At 34.8% G+C, this 12228-nt stretch overlaps 3 protein-coding genes and 2 non-coding genes across 5 annotated transcripts; all 5 read left to right on the forward strand.

The window, feature by feature from the left end:
- Positions 1–2122: 2122 nt before the first annotated feature.
- LOC115994372 (uncharacterized N-acetyltransferase p20-like) lies at positions 2123–3718 on the forward strand. Its single transcript, XM_031118497.1, has 2 exons — positions 2123–2160; positions 3046–3718. Exon 2 carries the CDS (start codon positions 3073–3075, stop codon positions 3577–3579), a length of 507 nt encoding a protein of 168 aa, XP_030974357.1. The 5' UTR covers positions 2123–2160; positions 3046–3072; the 3' UTR covers positions 3580–3718.
- A 3579-nt stretch (positions 3719–7297) lies between these two features.
- LOC115951074 lies at positions 7298–7493 on the forward strand. Its single transcript, XR_004083210.1, has one exon. It is a non-coding gene; the product is annotated as a U2 spliceosomal RNA (small nuclear RNA).
- Positions 7494–8541: 1048 nt separating this feature from the next.
- Positions 8542–9619, forward strand: LOC115993927 (uncharacterized N-acetyltransferase p20-like). The gene has a single exon (XM_031117922.1). It carries the CDS (start codon positions 9067–9069, stop codon positions 9598–9600), a length of 534 nt encoding a protein of 177 aa, XP_030973782.1. The 5' UTR covers positions 8542–9066; the 3' UTR covers positions 9601–9619.
- Positions 9620–10182: 563 nt separating this feature from the next.
- LOC115993929 (putative [ribosomal protein S5]-alanine N-acetyltransferase) lies at positions 10183–10927 on the forward strand. The gene has a single exon (XM_031117923.1). The coding sequence runs from the start codon at positions 10232–10234 to the stop codon at positions 10745–10747; it is 516 nt and encodes a 171-aa protein (XP_030973783.1). The 5' UTR covers positions 10183–10231; the 3' UTR covers positions 10748–10927.
- A 382-nt stretch (positions 10928–11309) lies between these two features.
- LOC115951081 lies at positions 11310–11505 on the forward strand. The gene has a single exon (XR_004083217.1). It is a non-coding gene; the product is annotated as a U2 spliceosomal RNA (small nuclear RNA).
- The last annotated feature ends 723 nt before the right edge of the window (positions 11506–12228 follow it).

A 12228-nucleotide genomic window follows, 5' to 3' on the forward strand; every position in this document is an offset into this window, starting at 1 on the left:
GTGTGGAAAATGGAGATGGGCTAAAAATTAGGGGCACAGTCACCCAGAGCATGAAAACTCTTTTGAGGTGGAAATTTTGGATACAAAACCTCCTCCATGAGCCTGAGGTGCTACCAGTGTCCCTTGCCCACTTGGTAGCACACATGGGCTAGGCTCATGCAAAAGGTCCGAAAGGAAACGACCCATACCCTCCAAACCACACTTCCTCAATTTCCCCAATAAGTCGCATGGGTTTAGGCCATGCTTTAAAAGAATAAAATAAAACATAATACATGAATCGGGCTTGTAAAAAAAATGTGTCGCGAAAATGGGTATCAACAATGTTTAAATTTTCTTAAGTCATGCTAAAACCATTTGACTACCCAATAAATTGTTTTTTGCTAAAGCCCATTTGAATATTCAATCATTTATGAAAATTTTAAAAATAAATAAATATATAAAAGCTAGAAGAGTGGCCTTATAAAGCATTAAATAATTGATTAAATAAAGAACAAAGTCCAATAAAAATTTTAAAATGAGTGAATGACACTTGATAGCACTTTATGTCAGAATTTCTGTCAATTATTCAGTTTTTTAAGGTCAATTTTTGTCAATTTTATGTCCGTATTTGTCAATAAATTGAAAATTTATCAATTTTAGAAGCGTTAAAGTCAGATTTATAAAATTTCTTCTGTTTGTTTAATTTTTTTAATTAAATGAGATTCACGTGATTTTAACCTTAACAAAAGTCGTTGACAGCGAATATTTAGTGGGTGACCGCATAAATTTAGTGAAAAATTCTGGTGCGACACCAAAACATTGGCCACAACTCGCCACATAGGCAAATTGTGGCCAATGGGGTGGCACCAGAATTACTCAAATTTAGTGGGTGACCGAAAGAAGTTGTATTGATCTATGTAGAACTTCAGAAGCCACGTGATAGGCACTTATTGGTGATTGTGTATGGTTAATTGGTTATCTCAAGCGTCGCCCATGGGTTGCACTACTGCACAGGCCTAGCGCACCCCACCCTATTCTAGACCAAGTTTTGTAAGTCCATACAGTCTCCAAAACAATAACTTTTTTAATAAATGCTTTTACATAGTATTTACTGAATTAATTAATAATGCCGACCTCCATATAGAAATTTCTGGCATGTTTGGAAGTTTAAAAAAGGAGGGGGAGTAGAGTAGAGGGAAGGAGAGTAATTCAATTACCTTGTTTGAAAGTTTTTTAAGGAATAAGGGGGAGGAGTTTGGAGGGGTTTCAACCACCTCTAACCCCTCATTTTTAATTCCCCTAAATTGGAGAGATTTGGAGGGAGAGTAGGGTAGATAAATTTCCCAATTTACCCTTTCTAAATTAATAATAGACCAATGTTGCAAGTCCATTTTCAAATAAGGGTAAATTTGTCTATTTTAATCATTTCCTCTCCTCTCCATCCTAATTTTTAAAACATCCAAACAAGGGGAAGGGCTAATTACTCCATTCCCCCTTACTAATTTTAAAAACATCCAAACAAGGTGGAAGGGAACCATTCCCCTCTACTCTCCTTCCCTCTACTCTCCTCCCTCTCTAAACTTCCAAATAGGCCATTCATGTTTTACAAACATGTTGATTGGATTCATATGCAGAAGTAGAACAAGTCATGGACATTGGCAGTGAAAAATGAAAAATACTAATTTCTAGCGTGTTTGAAGAGATATATAGAGAGATTGGAAGCCATTGTTAATGTGGACATTGAAGCATTGTTAATGTGGACAATGGGACAAAAATTGATACGGTGGACCCACTATTATGTGAGGTAAGGGAGAACCATAACAATTGCTTGCTACAAGGTCAGCCCTCATCAAATAAAAAAAGAAGCTACTCTTTTGGAGACTTGGAGAGGTATTTAGAATTAACTACTAGAGTCAAGATACCAAGTATGTACCACAATCATGCCTCAGCAGTCATTCAAGTCATGTTTGTTTATAATGAAAATTTGATTTTGAAATTTTGAAGGTTAGATAGGATAATGAAATTCAAACAAAAGCCAGGAAGAACGTCAGATAGGATGGCTTTAAATTAGTCATCAACAAGTACATTTATCTGTCCTTAAAACTTGATTTTCCTGTTGGTGTTGCCGATTGAAGCTCTGTGATTGATGCTTTATTTTTAGCTTCAAAGAGTGGAGTGAAGGTAAAGGTGATTTTGACTCTGGTTAATATCTTTTGTGTGTTCATGCTGATTGATCAGTGCTCAAATAATTGCAATTTAATTTATTGTGGGAATTTAGTTGACCACTTGATGAGTGTAGCACTAGCATCCCCACTAAAAATATAGGTGGATATATTACCACATTGAAAATTTAAAGATGTCAAATGATCTAATATTTTCCATGCAGAGTGTATTTGTGTCCTATAGAGTCTTGTGAAAGTAAAGTCCTACAAAATAAACACCTGAAATTAGTAGGACATCTATGTTATGTTTGGATTGTACTAATTCTGATCCTTCTAATTTAAAAACAGCTTGAATCATTTGACTCATTAGATGAACTCTAACCAATTGTAAAGATATTCCTACTTTGTCACTAAAGGACAAAGCTTGGGTCTAGTGCAGTGGACCCAACACAATATGAACACATGGTAAATTTTAATCATGTATCTGCATCATATTGGATTTAGTGCACTATTTGTGTCTGTCACTAAAAGCATCTGAGTTGTGTGAAGTGTCTGCCAATTATTGCACTAGCCATGTGAAGTGTCATTGTAATGAGTAGCATTATAGTACTAGTTTGTGCGCACAAAAAGATCTTCAAAGCCCTTGCTAGAATTGTAAAAGGGTACGAGTATGAAGTGAATGAGCAGAACCTATGCAGTCTTTTTCCTTTGTTATGTTAAACATGTTTGAATCAATAAATTTTGTGTGTTTTGGTTCCCTAGTTTTTGTTGCTCCTTTTAACTTGTAGTTCTATTGCTTGATCCTTATAATTTATAACCTGTTCTTTTCTATATATTTATTCTCTCTCTCTCTCTTTTCCCCTAAATATTTAGCAATCACTTTAGTGTTTGGTGTTAGCTACAGGCCCAAGATATTAGGGAGATTAATAAGATGGAAATCAAACCACGCCCCTACCAATTATCTGATGTGGATGACTTCATGGAATGGGCATGCGATGATCAAGTCATAAGCAAGAGCAAACTAAGGTACTACACTTCAAGAGAAGATGCACTTGATTATCTTAGGGAAGTTGCCATTCCTCACCCATGGTACCGGGCCATATGCTTGGAGGACCGTCCCATTGGATTCATATGTGTCAAACCAGGGTCTGACTATGAGATATGTAAAGGGCAAATCAGCTATGCTCTTGGATCAAAGTATTGGAACAAAGGTATAACCACAGAGGCAGTGAAATTGGTTATTTCTAGTGTGTTTGAAGAGTTTCCAAATATGGAGAGATTGGAAGGCTTTGTTAATGTGGAAATTAAGGCCTCACAAAGGGTTTTGCAAAAGGCTGGGTTTCAAAAGGAAGGTGTACTTAGGAAATATGTCATTGTCCATGGGAAGACAATTGATGTTATTATGTATAGCTTTTTAAGAACTGATCAAACTAACTGAAGAATTGCATGAAAATCCTTCACAACACTTGGAGCAAAACTCGTGGCCTTAGGCCATGATTGAAGCCGCTATGTAGGCAAATTCCTTTGTTTAAGTTCTAAAATTTGTGTTTTTACCATTTTTAGTACCTTTTTTTTTTTAATTTCCATTGTAACTTTTAAATTAATGTTAGAATAATGTTTTGTCTATTTTGGGACATCTCCCAGAAATATTAGTATTTAGTTTTGCAATTATCTCATTTTGCCACCTAATTTTGTGTTTAATACAAATTAGGATTTTTGGTTTGTTTTCTTAGCTACCCTAGGGTTTATTTTACTATTTAAACACATTGTAGCCTACAAGGCAATTCAAACTTTTGTCTCTTTATTTTCTGATAGACTTCAAACTAATCTCTTCTTGTATTCAAAGAACCCCATGGATTTAAGTTTATTTTCTTGAAGTAAACATGCTCTACTTCTTCTTGTGGCTTCCATCCAAATTAATAGGTAACCTCATGCTGCTATAATAGCTGCCTTAGTTGATTACTTACCATGTCAAGAAGTTTTTGTGACAACCAACGCGTAAAATGAGTAAATGACTATACATGTTGATGTCTTTGGTGCAAGTTATGAGACCATATACACTAATGGTTATTTTTAAGGGATTATACACCCCTAAGAAAATAGTCTAAACCCCCCACATTAACGAAAAAAAATGCTTCCCATTGTGTGCACAAGTATCGATCTATCCATGTGATTTGAAGAAAAATAAGCGTATTTGCTGTTATAGAAAAATGTCGTGGTTGAAAGTTGAAGCAAAAATAAAATAGGATTCTTCACATAAAACACATAAGATTCAAAGCAAGAAAAAATGAGAGTGGAATAGATTGTTTTGGCAACAGAGAGTATTTTCACAATGAAACTTATGTGTGATAATTTATGCAATAATTTGTTTTAGTTCCTAAAGTTTAGAATTTAACCTTATCACCTGAAATTAGTAGGACATCTATGTTATATTTGGAATGTACTAATTTTGATCCTTAAAACTTAAAATTTGACTTTTGTATCATAATAAACAACTTCGAAGATGACTCAATAGATGAATTCTAACTAATGGTAGAGAGATTCCTACTTTGTCACTGAAGAGCAAAGTTTGGGTCTAGTGCACTGAATCTAAAACAATACAAACACATGCCAAATTTTAGACACAATATTTGTATCATATGGGTCTAATGCTCTAGTGCACTAGATGCAAGTTGTGTCTATCACTAAAAAGAGTTGTGAAAAGTGTCGGCCAATTATAGTACTAGTCATGTGATGTGTGGTTGTAATGGATAACATTATTGTACTAGTTTGTGTGTACAAGAAGATCTTCAAAGCCTTTGAGCATCATAAAAGGATATGAGTATGAAGTGAAAGAGCAGAACATAGACTCTCTTTTTCCTTAATTATGTTAAACATGTTTGAAGCTATAATTTTTGTGTTTCTGTTCCCAAATTCATGTAGCTCCTCTTAACTTGCAGTTCTAATTCTTGGTCTTCAAAAGTTATAACCTGTTCTTTTCTTCCTAAATATTTAGCAATCATTTTAGTGTTTCGGTGTTAGCTACAAGAACAATGCATAAAGATTAATATAATCAGATGGAAATCAAACTACACCCCTATCAATTTTCTGATGTGGATGAATTTATGGAATTGGCATGCAATAATCAAGTCATTCACACGAGCAGACTAAGGTACTACAATTCAAGAGAAGATGCACTTGATTATCTTAAGGAAGTTGCAATTCCTCACTCATGGTACAAAGCCATATGGGTAGAGGAGGTATTATGGTCACTCCTAATATGGGTAGAGGAGGCATTGTTTACTTTTATTTTTATTTTATAATTTCATAGTAAAGGCCCTAGAGGGAGGGATAAATTAAACCTTGAATATTTCGGTTGAAAAAACCAAAAAGTATTAGTTGAATTACAAAACTCTTATAATTTTGTTTATTCTACCTCCATTTGTTGGATATCTACAACGTTTATACGTACAATAATTCAAGGGCATTTATATCATTTTACAGAGTATGATATGGTTGGCACCTTGCTATTAACTATTCCATTTTTAGCAAATTCTTCTTCCTTTGTTGTCTTTAAGAACCAAATTTGATATGGCTATAAGAATTTTTACCTCTTTTTCTCCATCATGCTAAACTTAGGGCCATGTCTTCAATTGATTTGTTGGTAAAGCTTGAAAAATCAATTGGTTAATAATTCCCCATTCTTTATCTTCAATGGCTATTGACTTCAATAGTCCTTCATGAAGATTGACATATTTGTGGCTTCAACGCAAGAGGGATTTTGCTTTTTCAAATAATACGATTCTTTTGTGTTTTTCAAAATCTAGATTTAAAATTTCATCTTCTAGAAGATAAAAATAATAATAATAATAAAATTGACAAATTTTTTTTGGTACTCAAATACCAATCAACTACATGTCTAACTAAAAATTGTGTAAAAAAAAAAAATAAAAGATTTGACATGACCACAAGAAAATCTCTTGATGTGTAGTATGACTTATTTTTAATGGCAAATGACTGAAGTTTTATCTCTTTGTCATCTTTAGACAAAAAAGAATATTACAACCTCATCAACCAAATGGAGGAATGAGATTTGCACATGTGAAACTTGGTGGACCATTGTAACAGCAAGATGCTAACCAGATCATACTATGTAAAAAAAAAAAAAACAAATGACATGAATTATTGGGAAACCTATTCATATATATATACATATTCTTTTGTTCCATTTCCCCTCCTATAAAAGGAGTGTAATTCTTCTGTAAGAAACCAATGAATGCAAGAAGCAGTCTTCTTTTCCTTCCATTTCGACAATTCCATTGCCACACATCAATTGCCACAATTTTTTTTTCCTCCAATTTTCGGCCTAAATCTTCTTCTTTTTTCCCCTCATTTTCGGCAACTTCATTGCCTAAATTACTATTAAATTTCTCCCCGAGTTTTCGGCAATTTGGTTGCCACAATTCTCTTCTTTTTTCTTTTTTTCTTTTTTTCCTCCCATTTTCGGCCACTTGGTTGCCACAATTCTTATTTTCTCTCTCCTCACTCCCCTACAATTTCGGCAACTTGGTTGCCACAATTGGTTTCCTTTCAGCCACTCCTCCTTCGGGCACATCACCTGGCAACTAGGCAGCAAATTCGAGCAACAAGAATTTCGGTAATGAGATTACCGAAATTCAAATCCTCCCATCACATCACTTGTCTTTCCTCTCTCATACTTTTTGTTAGAATTTTGGCAACGATGTTGCCGAAATTCACTCTCTTTCCTCAATTTTCCAAATAACTTTAAACAGTACCCATATCACAAATAAACTCAATTTTCTGCAATATTCAGCCAAAAGACTCTACTAACCATCTAAATAATAAAAATCTAAATCTACTATTTTTGAGTATGTAAATAAGTGAGATGCAGTCTATCTACTATCTCTAAGAGTTTGTAAGGTAGTTTGTATTACATTTTAAGTAAAATATATATTATCACCAAATGCAGTGGTTCTTAGCCTGCAAATAATAGCATATGCTAAGACACCTTCCTGGCTATGTGCATAAGAGAGATACATTGAATAAATGTGCTTCCACTCTTGCTGGTTTCAAATGCCGATTCCCACATCGTGTAAGAGAGAGGAGGGATAAACAAAGCTGAGGTATAAAATGGAAAATCAGCAGCTGGGCAAAGCATACCTTTCTCGGCCTTTTGGCTAAGATCAAGTGTAGTATCTGTTCTTATCAGTTTAATATCTGATATGTGGGTCATCGGCCCACACGATATTAAATTTATTTCTTGAGGGGGAGAGCCCACCACAGTAGCTTGCTGCTGGGGCTCTCAAGCGTCGCCCATGCGTTGCACTATTGCTCGGGCCTGGCGCACCCCACCCAATTCTAGTCTAAAAGTTTGAATTTGATTGAAGCATCACAAGTTTGTTTTTCTTCTGTGCGGGTTTGATGTTCATTAAGTTCTAGTTTGTTTGGTGTATTTATAATATATTTCTGATAGTCAAGTTTCACGCTCTAGATTTTTAATTACAACTTTGAAGGGTATGCTCACAATTCTAGAACGTCAAAGTATCGGTGTTGATCTATGAGCCACAATAAACTATATCTAGATATAAGACTTATCTAAGACTTGATGAACAATAAACTATATTAGATATAAGACTTGATGTTCATCAAAAGTTTGTGAAGTTAATTTGTGGCTTAAGTTAATTTAAAAGAGAGTTAAGAACTTGTGACTCAACTAACTTTTTTTTTTTTTGGGGGGGGGTGGCGTGGTGGGGGGTTTATTGGATACGTCAAGGATTTCAATTATTCTTACATAGAAAGAAAAATAATTACTTAACTGACTTTTTTTTTTTAATGTTTTTATTTGAAGCATCTAGGGTTCAATTATTCCTAAATAGAAGAAAAAAGTTACTTAACAAATGCTTGGTGGTCCTTATGGTCAAAATTAGGTAGGGTAGTCACGGTTTTTACCACTCATTTTCTTTCTATAAGCTAGAAAACAAAGTAATACGTAAGTTCTTTTATATGGTGCTGTTTATGACTAAATTGACTGCTTTTTCAAATCAAATAACCTAGATTCCCATAATTTATTTTTCTGATAGAGCTTATATAATTGTATAATTAATATTAAATAGAACTTTCACGTCAAGTAGGGACCTTGAATTTCCAATCTTGATGTTCTTCTTCCCTTCAAGACAATGTTGTTTTAACGTTTTCCCCTTGGATGCACCACCATTCAGAATCACAAGTTGGTTGTGTGAGATTTGTTTTTGGTTTTCCTTGCAATGATAGATAGATATTTAGTGAAATATGACTACTATATTTTAATTTTTGAGTCAGCAAGAAGAACAATTATCTAGTGTTGGTTTGATATGATTTATTTTTATTGGTTTATTTTACTCAACCTATAATCTGAATAAAAATACAATTGTATCAAAAAGAGAAAGAAAGATAGCGATTTTAAAAGTTGTACATTCTAGAGTTTTGATTCCCACACATCAACTATTTCATATCTGTTTTTTTACACAACTTTTATGTGTTAAAATGTGAACATTTTAAATGTGGACATTCCTACATCAATTGCAGATATGAAATAGTGGATGTAAACTATTGTGAAAATATTTTTCTTCTACTTCAGAGTTAAATTAAACCACCAACTATAGCACTTGCTAATTTCTAAAAAGCATTCTGTAACTTTTTTTACATCAATTGTGTAGATTGGGAACAATAAGAGCTTTGATACATCTTTAAGAAAGCCAAGGTTAGCATATCCATTGCGCTATTAAACTAGTTTTTCCTGTTTGTTGAATGAATAAACTAGGCTTTTTAATAATAAGGTCAAAACAAAAGTTATAAGAATCCTATGGTAGGTATTGCAAACTTTAGAAATCACATATAACTTCCATTTCTCAACAAACAGCACCACCTACTGTTCCCACTATTTGACATGTCAAAGGAGATGGAAATTAATCTTTCAAAGATCACACTTCGTCCATACAAAATTTCAGATGTTGATGACTTCTTAATGTATGGTGGCAATGAAAAAGTGACGCGCTTCACAAGGTGGAACACCTTCACCTCCAAGCAAGAAGTAGTTTCTTACATCAATGACTATTGCATTCCACACCCTTATTGCAGATCCATATGCATAGACAACCGTTCAATTGGTTTTGTTATCATAATGCCACGTTCCAGTGATGACCGGTGTAGGGCAGATGTTGGATATGCCTTAGCTGCTGAGTACTGGGGGCATGGTATAACAACTAGAGCAGTGAAGATGGCTATTAGTGAAGGGCTAAAAGAGTTCCCAGATGTGGTCAGGTTTCAAGGTTTGGTTGAGTTAGAGAATAAGGCTTCTCAGAGGGTCTTAGACAAAGCTGGCTTCCTCAAGGAATGTGTGTTGAGGAAGTATAGCTTTAATAAAGGTGAGACTAGGGATATGGTCATGTACGGTCTTTTATCTACTGATTTTATGCCTTGAAAACTGGGAAAATTATTAGGTACTTCCGAAATATTATAAATGCGTACTCCTCCCTCTCATATAAATGGTAAGTCTCACCATGAATTTAATTAGTGGGACCCACCATTTATGTGAGAGGAGGGAATATGCATTTATGGTACTCAAGGAGTACATAATAATTTCCCCTTGAACTATCCCTTCTCCAACCCTTAGCTTGATTTTTAATGTGTTTATTTGATATCTTTGTTTTTTATTTTGTTTTGTTACCATATCTTATACCAACAAAGATATTCCTTCATATGGTCAACCTGATGAATTTGTTAGGATTTATACCCAACCCTTGTTCTTGTTGTTACCAATATCATGTCATATTTACCAAAGGTAAATTAAGAATTGATCATAAGTACATGATGTATTTTTCGAGTCAATTTTTTTCAGCTTATCAAGAATTGCTAGTTGCGTCTTGGAATGAATGTCCAACTGTCTGCTACTAGGGCCAGATTCTCAATAATGAATACCATAATTGACCATGTCTAATTGTCCATGGCCATGGGGCCAGTGACGTTCTTGGCTTTTTCAAAAATCCACCGTTTGCCACATATATATGCCTGATGAATCTAATTGAACCTAGAACTATTTCAAACTAGTTTCAATGGATTCCACACGACTTTCCCTACGTCCATTCAAGCTCTCTGATGTTGATGACTTCCTGAAATGGGCTAGTGATGATAGAGTAACGCGGTATCTTAGATGGGACTCCATTACCTCAGGGGAAGAAGCATTGACATATCTTGAGAAGGTTGCCATACCCCATCCTTGGCGTCGGTCCATATGTTTGGATGATCGTTCAATTGGCTACGTTTCAATTAGGCCAGAATCCCGCGATGACAGATGCAGAGCACACATTAGTTATGCTGTGGGCACAGATTACTGGGGGCAAGGGATAGTCACCACTGCATTGAAGATAGCCGTCTCTAAGGTGTTCAAAGAGTTCCCAGATTTGGTGAGGATAGAGGCAATGGTAGAGGTAGAAAATAAGGGGTCTCAAAAGGTGTTAGAAAAGGTTGGATTTCTTAAAGAAGGGTTGTTAAGAAAGTACGGATTTTGTAAAGGAGAGATCAGAGACATGTTTATCTATAGCTTCTTAGTGACAGATAGTTTGTTGTGAGTGATATTAATTATAAGCTGTGCCTTTAGTCTTACAATCTTCTTCTTTCAATTTTTGTTTTCCCATGTCTTTTGAGTTATGAACTATTGGAGCTAGATTTTAAATGTTTGGTAAGGTTAGGCCCTCCATTTATACTGAACTTGCAAAAGCTAGAAGTTGATTACATTTCCCAGCTGGAAATTGATTATATCTCCTACTTGTCACAACATCCATTATCTCTGCATTCATTGTGAGCTACATCTGTGCCTCTAATGCTACTTATCACTTATATCATTTCAGCAATATAAATCAGGTCCCCACTCTGTTGTCTTTCAATTAGAGCTTGAATTTAAAGGCAGAAATTTTTGTATTTCAAACATTATCATCTACATCACTATGGTGTTTGTTGGCATCTACTTTGTTTTCTCTGAACTGTTTAAAGAAGATATGTTTGTATTCCTATGCCAGCCATGTATAATCTAAGCATAATAAGAGTTTGACAATCACGTCCCACATCATGAAAGCAGGAAAAGAGCTCAAAGCAGTCTTACTATAAAAAAGAGCTCATTTTAGGAGTAAACTCATACCTTTCTCGGCCTTTTGGCTAAGATCAAGTGTAGTATCTGTTCTTATCAGTTTAATATCTGATATGTGGGTCATCGGCTCACATGATATTAAATTTATTTCTTGAGGGGAAGAGCCCACCACAGTAGCTTGCTACTGGGGTTCTTAAGCGTCGCCCATGCGTTGCACTAGAGCTTGGGCCTGGCGCACCCCACCCACTTTTATACCAAGTTTTATAATTCCATAGTCTCCAAAGCAATTAGTTACTGAATTAATAATGGCGACCACCATATTGATTGAGTGCATTCATATGCATTTTTTTAGAGTTTTTCTCTCTCAAAAACAACACAACATTATGGCCTCACAAATGGTTATAGAAAGGTTGGGTTTCAAAAGGAAGGTTTCTATAGGAAGTATGAGGGGGAAGGCTATTGATGTTTCAATGTACAACTTCTTAAAACTGACAAAATAATCATTTAAATATTTTGTTTTGTTGAAAATTTATTTTTGTTATAAAATCTGTTAAAGTGTTAATGCCGTGAAGACAGACAAGCTCAGCAGGCTTGATTAGTTCTCTAATTCATTCTATTCCAGTGTGATGATGGATTTCCTACCAGAGCTTTGCTTTCTTTTTTCAGGATAAAAATTTAATCACAAGTTGGGCATCATCTTACTAAAACAAAACATGCAAATACAATATAATACACAAGTTGGGACACAAATTGGTACGGTGAATTTAATTGGTGAGGCTCACTATTATGAAAGAAGAGAGGGCAGCCCTCACCAAATAAAAAAAGAAGCTACTCTTTTGGAGTAGGTATTTGGAATTAAATACTAGAGTCTGGATACCAAGTATGCACCACAATCATGCCTCAGCAGTCATACTAGTCATGTTTGTTTATTATGAAAATTTGATTTTGAAATTTTGAAGGTTAGAT

This window comes from Quercus lobata, chromosome 6 (genome assembly GCF_001633185.2).
Source record: "Quercus lobata isolate SW786 chromosome 6, ValleyOak3.0 Primary Assembly, whole genome shotgun sequence".
In the NCBI taxonomy this organism is placed as follows: Eukaryota; Viridiplantae; Streptophyta; class Magnoliopsida; order Fagales; family Fagaceae; genus Quercus; species Quercus lobata.